This window comes from Trematomus bernacchii, unplaced genomic scaffold (genome assembly GCF_902827165.1).
Source record: "Trematomus bernacchii unplaced genomic scaffold, fTreBer1.1, whole genome shotgun sequence".
NCBI lineage: Eukaryota > Metazoa > Chordata > Actinopteri > Perciformes > Nototheniidae > Trematomus > Trematomus bernacchii.
The window spans coordinates 544,923-558,435 of NW_022987561.1; the positions used below are offsets into that span (position 1 = coordinate 544,923).

At 43.2% G+C, this 13,513-nt stretch overlaps 2 protein-coding genes across 2 annotated transcripts; one reads left to right on the top strand and one right to left on the bottom strand.

Moving 5' to 3' along the window:
• Positions 1-12: 12 nt before the first annotated feature.
• ankrd10a (ankyrin repeat domain 10a) lies at positions 13-6,618 on the top strand. Its single transcript, XM_034124101.1, has 6 exons — positions 13-261; positions 1,077-1,229; positions 1,694-1,785; positions 3,717-3,934; positions 4,570-4,644; positions 4,844-6,618. The coding sequence occupies exons 1-6, from the start codon at positions 64-66 to the stop codon at positions 5,173-5,175; spliced, it is 1,068 nt and encodes a 355-aa protein (XP_033979992.1). The 5' UTR covers positions 13-63; the 3' UTR covers positions 5,176-6,618.
• Positions 6,619-7,429: 811 nt separating this feature from the next.
• ccdc14 (coiled-coil domain containing 14) lies at positions 7,430-12,358 on the bottom strand. The gene is made up of 11 exons (XM_034124079.1): positions 12,203-12,358; positions 11,453-11,508; positions 11,301-11,376; positions 10,599-10,671; positions 10,313-10,405; positions 9,013-9,552; positions 8,795-8,924; positions 8,591-8,673; positions 8,374-8,517; positions 7,972-8,074; positions 7,430-7,901 (listed from the first exon to the last, which is right to left on the bottom strand). The coding sequence occupies exons 1-11, from the start codon at positions 12,224-12,226 to the stop codon at positions 7,508-7,510; spliced, it is 1,716 nt and encodes a 571-aa protein (XP_033979970.1). The 5' UTR covers positions 12,227-12,358; the 3' UTR covers positions 7,430-7,507.
• Positions 12,359-13,513: the final 1,155 nt, after the last annotated feature.

Here is a 13,513-nt window from a genome sequence, read left to right on the forward strand (position 1 = left end):
CCTCTTTAGTCTGCTCTGAGGGACGGGGAACACTTGGGAACAAGACACTTTTATACTTCACCAATGTCTGGGGGACTACAAGCCGACTTCTCCAATGAAGAAGGCTTTATCAGCCAGTTTCCCGTCCACCGTGCTTGTCGGGATGGAGACGTTGGAGCTTTGGTTTCCCTGTTCCAGCAGCTCTCAGACCCGGCTCCACTGACGGCTGAGGACCCGTGTTACGGATGGAGCCCCTTACACTGGGCTGCTCACTATGGCCAGGTAGGGATTACCTCTAAATGACTGTCTACATTAAGATGTACACATTGATAAGTAGTTCTCATTTACAGTTAAACTATTCCGTGAACACATGTACTTAATAGTTATACTAAAAAGTACTAAAGATACTTTAGTTAACTGCAGTCAACCTGAATAGCGGTTTCTTCTCGTAATATTTTAACCATAACAGGGCGGTGGGTGGTATAGCATGAACCGTGTTTAAAGGTGGATATTTTATGTATAAAATGTACTAGGTACGCCTGACGCACCAGAAGCAGCCGCCTTTTTTTTCTTTTTTTCTAAACCGCCTCTGATACAGTTGTTTCACTGTACGTGTACAATAAAGTTCGTGGGCGGAAAAAAACAAAACAAATAACTTAAAACATTTTCATTGGTTCCAGTCGAGCCAATGGGTAATCAGGCGCCAAAACAGCCCTAGGTAAACAGAACAAGTTATATTTCCTGATGTCATTCTCTTACACATCCATGTGTCAAAAATAATAATAATACATGTAATATATAGTGCTTTCTTTGTACTCAAAGTTGCATACCATGTATTACATTATTGTAGTTCTTCTTAACCCAGTTTTTCTCAGATTTCTGAGTTTTAAATAAACAGCCTATGTGTCTGAGGTGTGAAGAGTGCAGAGGAACATGGCCAGTACAGTTGGTTGTGTGTTAGGGTTGCTTTACCTGCACACAGTCAGGTACCTTCCATTGTTCTTTCACAGTTACCCCCATGATATGTGATGGGTTTTTTTTATGTTCACCATACCCATTTCAATAGTCTCATTATGGCCCTGTGTGTTGTGTTTCAGCTTGAGTGTGTGGTGCACCTGGTGCAGATGGGTTGTGAGGTGAACACAGTGACCAGCCGCTTCCAGCAGACCCCCACACACACTGCAGCGTTCGGAGGACACCCCCACTGTCTGCTGTGGCTGACTCAGGCCGGAGCTGACGTCAACATGCAGGTCAGTCAGCACCAACAGTATATGAAAATAAGACCAGATATATAATACCACCATAAATGGCAACAGCATTTTCGGGTTTTGTGAGGTTGTGCCCGTAAACTAACCTTAGGTAGGAGGACGTTCCTATCAAACAGAAAGTCAAAAGTTACTATTGTATGCTTAAGTGATTAGTAGAAATACTGAAAGGACCTTAAGTGGCGACTTTTTGACTACAGATGGGGTCCAAAACTAGCAAGCCACATGAATGTCTAGGAGGGTTTTTAAATGCCATTTTATAATATGTTTCTTAATGTCTTTCCTTTGTGTAAAGCACTTTGAATTGCCTTGTGTTGAAAGGTGCTATATAAATAAACGTGCCTTGCCTTTCCAACATGTCTATAGTGTACTGTTGTGCCTGCTACAGTTATTCCCATAATGTGTTTGTTATGTTACCTCTTATGAGCGCACCTTCCCTGTGTCTTCAGGATCTCGTAGGTGAGGCTCCCATCCACAAGGCGGCTCGCTCAGGTAGTGTGGAGTGTATCCAGGTGCTGCTGGTAGCGGGGGCTAAAGCACAGTGAGTATTGTGTGACCTCTGCTCAGGTGCTGGGGTGTAACAGTTCCTATGTAAGCATAATGCTAACTTCACATTAGCTGTTTGGGAGGGAACTGGCCACACTGGTTTACTTCTATCGTCATCAATTCTATTTGTAAACTTATTCATGTAACCATTACACTTTAAGCCTTTGGTGAATCCTATACCCACAGAGTGTATACTCAAATGTGGATTTCTTTCAAAAGTCAAAAAGCAGGTGTGGGCTGTGGTCACTTGCTTCCTTAATGGATCAACATGTTCAGTCTCTTGGTGTTTCCTTACAACTGGAGTACAGTGGAGCACACACTCCTCCAGTATGGCTGACTAAAGCTGTCAATCATAAGAGAAACAAGACACAGCTTTAGTTATCACTCCATAAGACTGGCCCAAGATTTCACAGAGAAGTCACTATTCTGAATGAGAGTTAACTTATAATAACATATCTAAATTAGACCATCTTCAACCGGGAAAGTTCTGAAAAGTGCTTGGTGTTATCGCCTGCTGAAAAAAAAATGTTTCAATTGTTGATCTCTGCCCACAAAGCAGGATCTGAAGAGTAGAAATATCTATCCAGATGTGTTATTGGCCCTTCCCTTCCAGAACAGCTCAAAGTGGATGTTAACATCTCATATGTCATGTGATGATGTAGAGAACGTGAGCCAAAGCAGAACATCTCATGACACACTGAGGCAAAGGCAGTGTTTCCACTTAGAGACAAATATGAACATATCTATAATTGTATAATAAAAGTATAAAATCTGAATCATTCTCATCCTTAAACACACATCACAAAAAACTGAGAGGGTGAGAATGAGATCAGTTCAGCTTTGTACAACAAGAAATGTGAGTTCTTACTTCCACAGTAGTCTAATGATTAAGTTGATCTGGTCAATTAGCTTTTCTGCCTCATCAGTGAAGAGGGCGGAGCGTGTCGAACCTGTTGCTTGAATCTGTTTGATGTGTCCTGACATGTTACTTATTAAAATGATGATTAAGATGTACCTTTGGCTTCCCTTTTTCAAACTGCAAACACCCTGCACGTTCTGATGTTTTACAGCTATTGAATTTGAACTTTCTTGAGTAATCCCCGAAAAGAGGCAGCAATCGCAATAATCTCAGCAGGACCACATGTCCGCTCTACACTCTCTGCAGCCGCACTCTGGCCAGGTACTTCCTGCAGTGATTGGTTGAATCATAGTCATGTCCTGACCTGCATGCTTACTCTGCTCACACAGAGGGAGGGAGTGTAGGAAGCCCAGCCTCGGGGGGGGGGAGACATGTGCATTGTTCAAAATACTCATTACGTACAGTAAAAATACAACTATTTCTTAACATATGCCTTTAATCCAAAAGCAACTAAATATATAAAAATGTTTGTATAGAAAAGAAAATTATATTAATATTGTTAGAATATTATTAGTGTTTCATAATTCATATTGTATATGTATATTGTTTTTTTGAGAAAGTGAAGGAAAAACATTGTCGACATTCTGAATCTAGTATATCCCCCCCAGTAAAAAAAAAAGTTTACCAAAAAAAATGAACTAACATTTTTTTATTAACCTATTATAAAAATACTGGCCTTCCTAAGATACTGTAAAATAAGTTGTAATCTTGTCTTGTAAACTGTTTAATGTAGAAGTAAGCCACATTCTATAAGAAGTGAGATATAGCAGCCAACCAGTAACATTTAATCATTATATATATATAAATTATAATATTCTATTAATTCTGTGATTTATTATTTTAGTCATGTATTCCTAATGAGTGTGTTACAGGGGGAGATGTTGACATGCTGTCAGCTGTCTCCCTGCTCTATAAGAACCTCTGACCTCCAGTCTTCATGTGATCTGTGCAGAGTGTTAAAGATGGCCGACAGGAAGCAGTTTGTCTCACTTCCTCTTCCTGTTCAGGTTAAGGAATGCCAGTGGGCAGACAGCAGCAGACCTGGCCCACGCTCACGGCTTCCTCGACTCTTTCTGCTTCCTCTCCAAGACTAAGAAGCTGCTGCAGCTGCACGTGAGGGGGGGGCCGAATGGAGAAAGCCCCCCCTGTGGTCCGGGCCTGCTTAGCAGGAAGAGGCTGCTGACAGCCGGGGACAGCAGGGACCTAAAGAAAGCCCGGGGGGACAGTAAGACATGATTCATGTTTTAATGCACCAAAAAACTGAACATATTAGCAAGAGCACGCCAATGTCTGCACACGTTCCAGAGCGATAACAGACAGGGAACTGAATAACAAGGCTGGGGGCCACAGACCATAATCTTCAAGTTCCATATCCTGTTTGGCCTTGGCATATTTTACACAGGCTGCTTTGTATCAAATAAAAACTCAGCAACCGTCATCACGGTATGATTCTCATATTCTCACACATTGGTACACAGGGTATATGACATTTCAAGGCATGAGGAATATGAACCTCAGGTGGGGGGTTTGTGTAGGACCCCATCACTCAGAGAAAATACATTCCACATCTGGAAGGTTCAGAATCAGAATACCTTTATCCGTCCCACAGACGGGCAATTTACATTTGTTTTAGCAGAAAAGAGCCAAATACAGCTTAATGTTAACTAAGAAGCATGCATAAACAAATATTAAAGATAAAATACAATTTACAAAATACACATCCTGGAAGGCCTTTTCAGGAGTTTGCAATAAAAAAAACACACCAGCCAGCCTCAAAAACACACTCACATCCCAGTGTGATTCAGGATACTCACTGTGAACAGCTGTGTGATGTCACTTCCTGTGTGTCTCCTGTTGCAGTGCTGGTGCAGATGCCGGTTGGAGGTGAGGATCTGGAGAGCGTTACCATGGAGTCCGCCCCGGAGCTCCTCTCAGGTGGGACTACAGCTGTTTTCTGATTATAGAGGATGCTGCACAGTTGACATCATAATAAACAGAGTTGCTACTTCCTATAACTTTCATTATCCATTCGTCTGCCAATACTTTTCTAGATTATTCCATGAAGGGTTTGGTGTATTAAATGTCCGAAACATACATTATATATAACATCTAATGACCAGATTTTGTGTTTCAGCGGCAGATGAACACCCCCCAGCCCCCAGCAGCCGTCCCCTCCCTCTGCCCCCCGCTGAGCAGCAGCCGGCCTCCTCAGCCAATCAGCACGCAGCATCAGCGCCCACTCAGCACTCCTCCGCAGACATGTGTGGCTCGCTGCACCTGAGTGGCTCCCCCAGCAGCTGCGTGTCCCACCGGCCGGCCTGGGGGGGGCTGAGGGGGGCCGACTCCAGGGACTTCCTGCACTACGGACACTACCACGGCTTTGGAGACACGGCGGAGGAGCTGAGTGACAGCTCCCAGGAGCTCAGATACAGGCAGGCAGTGGGACACCTCCACCCACACTCATAGAGGGGGGGGGCTGCTCTTCAATAAGCTTAACTGGCACACGTGATCACACGGCCAGTCACTACAGACACCAAGCACCCGTTCACCTGCAGTTTCTGTTACTACCACTTCCTGTCAACTGCCTCACATGGTCTTCATCAACAGCTGGGACATTTACATATTGTAGTTTTGATATAGTCATCATAGGACAGATAGCCAGTTGACATCACACTCAAACATCCAGGTGTTAGTCCTTTAGGGTTTACTCCTCTCTTAGTGCTGCAGATAGATATAACAATCTTTCAAAAGTGGATACAGGTCTCCCTTGAAAAAGAGATCTATGATCTCAATGGGACCATCTGGTTAAATAAAGGTTTGAAATGAAACAAGCACCAAAATGTCCATGTCTATCCCTCTGGGGCCATTCCAAGATGGCTGTCATTTCCAGCCGAGGAAAAAGTATTTTACCGCTGGATCAATTTAGGTGATTTTGGTATTGAATTGCAGTCAAATGCACTCTCTAGAAACTTCTTCAGAGCTTTTTTGTGTCATTTTAAACACAAAATGTTAAAATGTGGAGCTTATTAGAAAGAATTCAGATGTATGTTAGGCTACCCAGTTTTCCATTGGCAGATTATTTAGATTTGATAGCTCAGATATAATCAAACACAAGCTTCTGAGTGAATCCTGTCGTCTGAATTTGGTTTCTACGTGGTGGAAAATGTATGAGTTGACACCGAGATCATTTAAATAGGGCTAGTGAAAGTGATTTTGAGCAAATAATTACATTTCCAAGCCCTTGTTGGTGGCCATCTTGGGTTTTTGAGCGGCTAACATGTTTTTTTCCCAAACGTCAAAAGGAGTTTATGTGCCAATACTTGTATCCACTTTTAAAAGCATTATCAGCACTATCGGTGTCCCTGTGCACGGCTAATACATGAGGAACATTCTGGCAGTGTGTCCCTGCTCCAGGCTGCAGTGTTTTCTAGGCACACGCTGTTTCTGTAAAATGAAGGTGTGATGGTGCTAACAGAAACATCCACTGCCCCAGTTTATTTGAATAGACCATGATGCCTTTGTTTCCAGCTCCTATAATGTAATAATGCTGAGAGCTGCTGTAAGGCTAGTTTCTCTGAATGAACTGACCTGAAGCTGTTTTATTCCGTCTCAAATGTGTCTCTGCTCCTGCACTACCAAGGGCTTTAAGGGACTATGTGTTAATGCGTGGGGGGGGGGGGGTCCTCCAGCAGCGAGCATCACCTGCACTCTACCAAAGGGAATATTTAAAAATCATTTGTTATTTATGTTTTAGAGCAGATGAATGTGTCATTTTATAGCGCTTGTAGTATTAGGGATTTTTTGGGATTAATTGTAACATGCTGCGTCTTTTTGTAAACTGTTTTATACTTGTACTGGTTTGGCCTCTTTTGCTATTAAAACACGTTTTGCAGTTTCATAAAAAAGGTTCAAGGTGTGTGTGAGTGTGTTAATGTTGTGAGGGGTTCTCCTCAGGTGTGTTTTCATGGAATGGGAAAACCTTGATATTTTGGTGATTATTAAATTGAGCTGTTGAGTTCAATTAACACATTAGTAACCAACAAATAATTGAAATGATTGAATTAGAAATGTACCAAGTTTCCTTTCAGTGATATCATACAAAACCACAGAATGAAGATGTATCAAAACCAAATAGTGACATTTCTAATATTGAGAGGAAGTTGGCAGCCAGGTGCTTAAATAGATTTCAGATAAACAGCGACATTAAAGGCAGAGTTCACCCCGAAAAATCTAAAATCTTGGTGCTCAAAGTAAAAATAAAAACGATATTTAAAAAAACTCCAACAGCACTGTCTCTGAAAATACTCCACAGAGTAGTTTCATGTGGAACTACTTTTTTTCTACTCACCAACCGTATCACTGCGCCTAAGGAAACAGCCATGAACATCTCCTGCAGGTGCAGTTTGATAGGAATAAAATGTCATCTTCAGTAACTAGGTCATTATTTCTGGGAAGAGACTTTGCTGTTTTTTCAACATGTGTTTTTCTGCCGCTTTGAACACCACAAGCCGACATTTCTACGGCCAACACTTGGCAACTCACTAACTGTATCGATAAACCGCACTACTGATTTTAGGGTGAACTGTCCCTTTAAGAAACTTTTGAATGAAGACAAGAGGTGCTTTAAGAACTCCAGGAACAAACAGAGCTGCCTGTCCTGTCTCCATAACAAGGAAGGAAATCAAATCCAGGAAACTAATGAAACACGCTTTACTTCAAATCTGAAACATCATTTATTATAAATATTAAAAAATGCACAATAATATAGAGTTAGAAGTTATTTAGAGCCGAGTGTGCATCACCTCGCCCCCCCCAGGTCCAGCTGAAAGATCCTCTGCAGGCTGGCGATGCTGGCGTCCAGCGCTGCCAGCCCGTCCCTGAACGCAGCCTCCGCCCTGCTGTCCAGGGTGGAGCCGGAGCTGCTGCTCAGATCAGAACACACGGAGCCGTCTGCGTGGGACAGGAGCCCCCACCCCCCCGCCTGGACCTCATGTGGAGAAAGTGATTGGTCGGTCAGGGTGACGTCAGGATGTGATGAAGTGTCTCTCAGTGGGACTGAGTTGTCCCCTCTCTCTGCAGACACAGGCTGACCCAGGGACAGCAGGAAGTGTGTGATGCGTTCAGGGGGGGGCTGCTGTCTCTGCTGCTGTGGGAGGAAACAGGCTTTGGTCGACTCCAGAGTCTGAAGAACCCTGAAAAAGACAGAGGAAATTATACCCTCACTCACTCTTTATACACACACACACACACACACACACACACCTATTACAGTTTTCTCTCTCTTCCAGTCGTTGCTGGGCGAGTGAAGAGTACTCAGTCTTCTCTCGCTCACTGTCCCACAACCTGCTTCTAGTGGCCTCCAAGTCTAAACACACACAACATAAAAAAAAAAGTATTGGATTAAATGACTTGGTCTTTTTATATTAAATCTTAAGTGAATATCAATTATAACTGTCATTGCTTGTAGAGCCCCATTATTACATGTGTGTCTTCATTTGTCTGCAGCACACGGGAGAGATAACAAGTTTTCTACCAGTGGAAAAGAGGTGTTTTACTGATGTTAATGTCTCACAAGCCTTAAACAAGACATTCACAACAGGACACAGAGCTTCAGAGTGATTTAGGTTCTCTCTCCAGTCCTCAGCTCAGAGCACACGTCTCCACCTGCTGTTAGGAGTGAGTTCTCGTCCTCTCTGTCCCTCAGCTGGCTCTGGGTGTCCCTCAGGTCTTTCCGCACTCCCGTCAGCTCCTCCTGCAGCTCCTGCAGCCGGGACTGAGCGCCGTCCAGCTGCTCCTGCAGAGAACACACTGTGGAGAGGAGCAGGGGTCAACCAGAGGGCAACTCAACACACACAAACACACACACACTCACACACTTTACCTGCAGAGTTATTGAGGGGCTCCATGCTGTGTAACGCTGCCTTCTCCCTCTCCTTCAGCTGCTGGTTCAGAATCCTGACACGCCTGGAACACTCAATGTCTTAGTGAAGTTGTTTTATGAGTTATTCTTCATGTTTATTAGAAGTGTGATTGTCCATAAAGTCATGTTTGTGTCAGGTATTGTGTAAAAAAAGACAGTGGGTACCTGCGGAGCTGACCGTTCTGGTTCTGTGCTGATGAGAGGTCCACTGCAGTCTGCACGGGACCCCCAACATCCATCAGCTGGGAGGACAGGCTCTGCTCCAGATGACTGAGCAGCCTCTCTGCTGCACTACCTACACACACACACACACACACACACACACAATATTGAATTACATGTGTCATGACCAGAAACTGTCAAACTGTCAGACAGACACACACCTTGTCCTGTGATCAGAGCCTTCAGCTCCTCCAGCAGATTCTGCACCATCTTTCTCTCCCCGACGCGCGTGTCCTCAGTAACCATAGCAACGTGTCCCGTCTCCATCTGCGTGTTTGGCATCACGGCGCTGCAGGTGTGTGTTTGTCTGACAGCCGCGTGTGTGTCCGTGTCTCTCACAGGTACACACTCCTCCTCTTCTACATCACAATCTGACAGACAGGATGTGGGCGGAGCTTCAGAAGCAGCCTGAGGGTCAGACTGAGGTGGGGGGACGGAGGTCTGGGGCGGGGGTGGAGGGGTGGGGGGCTGAGGTGGGGGGATGGAGGTCTGGGGCGGAGGTGGAGGAACGGAGGGCTGGGGCTGGGGTGGAGGAACGGAGGGCTGGGGCTGAGGTGGGGGGATGGAGGTCTGGGGTGGAGGGGTGGAGGTCTGGGTCTGAATTAGAGGGGTGGGAGGGCGTAGTTGCAGGGTGGGGGCTTGTTTCTGAGGGGGGCGGAGCTTCTGTGGTGGGACGGCAGCAGCAGCTGGTCCTCTCTGTTCTGGAAGTAGAGATAAGGGGAATATGGAGCAGAATTAAGAATGTCAATCAACCAATCAATCATTCATTGAAATTCATAGACTCACTGCTATCGCTAATGGAGCGTGTGTCAAAGTGGGACAGTCTGCTCCGTTCAGTTTGACATCATGGGGACATCTCAGGTAAAGAGGTCATAATACATCTCTCATCCCTTCATTGAGACTCCTTTGAAAATGTTGCATAATAACTATGAAGCTCACATGAGGCTCCTGTGGCTGTCTTTATTAGTGTATACTTTACACAATAATGTATGCATTTAATGCTTCAGCACTTCTAAGAAAGAGTTTTACCAGTTTAATAAGTACAGAGGTAGAAGAAGTACTCGGATATTTTATTTAAGTACAAAATTGAAATATGTGTTGCAAGTAAAAGTCATGCCTACTTTAGTCCAAAAGTATTCGCATCAAAATATACTTAAAGTACCAAACGTAAAAGTACTAATTGTGTGTAATGTCCCATTTTACAATCATATATATGAATTTATTTAATAATTACTATTGATGCATTAATGTACTTATCACAGCTGGTAAAGGTGGAGCTAGTTTGAATGATTTTATGTCCTGCTGCTGGATATCTGAACCTATCATTTGATATTATAGTTTATGTTTTAGTGTATTTATATTGTGTTCTGTGTTCAGCTCACCAGCAGAGGGCGCTGTGCTGCTGAGTCTGACGCTCACAGTGCCTTCTAACAATGTCAGATAAAGTGAACTCACACACACCTGTGTTCCCAATGGTCTTCTTCCTTCGTGAGGTGGAGGGTCTTGATTTAGCTGCTCCAAGCTTTACTCCTTTAGGAAGGCCTGGCAAGGGTTCTACACACACAGACCACACAAATACAGGAACACACACACAGACAGACAGTGTGTACCTCATTATGACAGACAGGTTCGAAGCTGCAACCAGAGGACGGTTGGTCTCTTGCTTTAAAAATACATGTTGATCAAATAATAAAGTGATAGTTTGAGCATATCTTGTAACAAAGCATTGTAAGGAAACCCTTCTGACCTGCCTTCTCAGCCTGAAGCATGCCCCCGAGCAAGGCAGCACAGCGGTCCAGCCCCCGGTGCAGAGTGGTGACCTGAGGGACAGAACACAGCCGTCACTACACACACTTTAACCACCACCATGGGGAGACCACGTCACCATCTGTACACTTGCTGCTAGTCTGCCTGTTATGGCGTTGACCTCATCCAATTACATCACACACCATACCCTCTCTGTGGTGTGGCAGTGTCACATGTTTTCAAGCCTTTCTGAAAATCAATGATTCCTGTAGCACACTTGAGTAGTAAGTAGGGTGAGTTAGTTTGTGTAAGTGTATGACTTTGGTTAGTTTGGATTCGTCAAACAGTAAAGTCATGCAGAACAGGAACTCCTGTGTTCTTAAGGGTTCAGTCCCTTTTTGGAAACACATCTAAATATAGACTCTATCTTCTGTCTAATGTCCTGGTGAGACTTGGAAAATACATAGTGTTCACATTAACTCATTTACATTCTTCGGTGGGCCTTTCTTTCAAAAGTTTGCCACAGCTGTATTTGACTTTGCCTTGCCAGCTTGGGGCATGCAGACCACCATCTACTGAAACTAATACACTGAATATGGATAACACCTCTTATAAAAGCTTCCTTCAGAACATCTAGAGTACCCCATGTTCATCCCAAAGTATCCTCTCATGTGTGTAGTACCCATCAAGGCCCCCTCCTCACCTGGTCCTCAGAGTCTGTGGAATACAGGGAATATGCTGGCTCAGTGCAGACTGCTGCTCCTGGGTTTGAGGGAGTGCTAAAAGGAACATACGTGTATATAAGAAATATGGGCAGTGACAATAAAAAAGGTGAATGAAAGCTTGTGTTCTCACCGTCTCCTGGAGAGCTGCACTCTGCCTCCTCCGGTCAGCCTCCCTGACGTCACCACCTGTCAATCACACGCCTGTTTAAACTGGAGGACTGATTCCAGGTCTGTCACATGTCAGAGCTACCTGCGTATACCAACCACTGACAGCACTTCTGCTTTCAAAAAGAGCTCTTGTTTTAGTTCCTCTGCAGCCTGGAGTGACAGATGATACAAATCTAACTAGCAATGAAAGCATCTCTTTTCGAAGTTTGAATTATGTATATTCAACACTGTATATTAAGAAATCATCATAATCTGAAGCACAGCTCTAAAACCCTGTAACTCGCTCGCAGGCATGCGGAGTAACAGATTACATGTAACGGGATGAAGTCATCAGGATACAAACAGTTACTATTATACACTCAATAACAAAATGTCCAGGTTACATAAATTGTATTTTGCCATTCTTAGATTAGGTTACATTTTGTACAGGTTTTAAAGTATCCCTCCCAACCCAGCTCACTTGGCAGTAATGTATATCATGTTATTACAATAAATGCAAAAATATTAGTGAAGAATGTGAACACAACAGCTAGCTTCAACTTCAATGTCCTGCAGGAGAGCCCCCTGCTAACAGTGCTAACCGTGCTAACAGTGAAGGGTGTGTGTTTGTGTAGCAGTGTTATGTTGTGGTCCACAAAGTAGTTATATGTTGATGAAGCTAAGCTAACAGGTGGCTAGCTTGTGTGTTCAGTTTAGCTTTATTCGGTCTTACCTTTCCTTTAGCTGTTCCTCTCATGGTGAACTAGCTCCTGCACTCTGCTGCCAAACACATTAGATACACTTATTTCAACTATTCTGTATTGTTTATGTTTTTACATGCACGCACAATGTTATGCTCCAACTTCCGGGTGAAGCCCAAGTTTTAAACAGACAACACGCAGCAGCGGACCAATCAGAATCTGAGCAGTGGGCGTTGCTATGGAGACGACGCAGGGCGGTGCAGAGCGTTAATAATAATAGATTTATTTTGTTAGCGCTTTTACAGGTGCTCAAAGATGCTTTACAGATATAGTGAAAAGAAAAGAACAATTAAATATATATAGTTAAAGTCAAATAATACAAAAACAATCACACATTAAAAGCCAGATTGAAGAGGTGAGAGGTCAGTGCAGTCTCTGATGGGTTGTGGGTGTCACCATAGATTTATCTCTATGGGTGTCACTCGTTCTTATTATACATCCATGGTAGTGACAGTGGGAGTGAGTTCCAGAGGGAGGGGGCAGCGACGGAGAAGGCTCTGTCCCCCCAGGTCCGGTGATTAAACGCTCACCATGTTCATTCATTAATCACTTATAGGCTCTATCAGTTTATGCTACTTCATACTGCTACTCTACTACATTTTGCCAATATTGTTCTTTTTACTCCACTACATTAAATTGACAGCTTTTAGTTATTAGTTACTCTTTAGATTTAGACAACTAATAAAACATAAATCAATTATTAAATAAACGTTGACATATTTATAGGTTAAGATATCCAGCAGTAGTACATAAACAAATCTAATCCAAATTAGCTCCACCTTTACTATAATAAAAAAAAACACCGATCAATAATCATAAAAGTAACCCAGAAACTCAATATGATTCTAAAATGGGATAATACGCATGAGTACTTATGACTTACTTTAAATATAATTTGATGACGATACCTTTGTACTCTGAATGCAGGACTTTTACTAAAGCACTTAAATGTACTAGGGCTACTTTACTTTAAAAACTCAATACACTACCAATTCAGTCATTTAAAAGTGGCATTAATAAACATAATTGATATACATGTAGGACTTGACACTGTACCATAGCCTAGCAAACCTGTCAGCAGGAGCTACAATACAATCATTGTGTACATTTGGAATAAAATCGTGGTTATTGCAATCTTCTAAATCTTAAAATGCAATATACAATCTATTTTTGGCCTTTTCCCTGAAGTTGTACACAGAATAAAATGTATACGTTATCTTACTGTTTGCCACACAATGTAATATCTTACACCACAATGTGATGTTCCACTGCAGCGTCTCAGA

What these genes read in the sequence shown, in the direction of transcription:
- ankrd10a (XM_034124101.1), top strand. Translation starts at nt 64, where the DNA reads ATGTCTGGGGGACTACAAGCCGACTTCTCCAATGAAGAAGGCTTTATC. An exon ending in GGGCTGCTCACTATGGCCAG is followed by an intron (nt 262 to 1,076) that starts GTAGGGATTACC and finishes GTTGTGTTTCAG; the next exon opens with CTTGAGTGTGTGGTGCACCT. An exon ending in GAGCTGACGTCAACATGCAG is followed by an intron (nt 1,230 to 1,693) that starts GTCAGTCAGCAC and finishes CTGTGTCTTCAG; the next exon opens with GATCTCGTAGGTGAGGCTCC.
- ccdc14 (XM_034124079.1), bottom strand. Translation starts at nt 12,226, where the DNA reads ATGAGAGGAACAGCTAAAGGAAAG. An exon ending in GTGCAGCTCTCCAGGAGACG is followed by an intron (nt 11,377 to 11,452) that starts GTGAGAACACAA and finishes TGTTCCTTTTAG; the next exon opens with CACTCCCTCAAACCCAGGAG. An exon ending in GCCCCTCAATAACTCTGCAG is followed by an intron (nt 8,518 to 8,590) that starts GTAAAGTGTGTG and finishes TCCTCTCCACAG; the next exon opens with TGTGTTCTCTGCAGGAGCAG.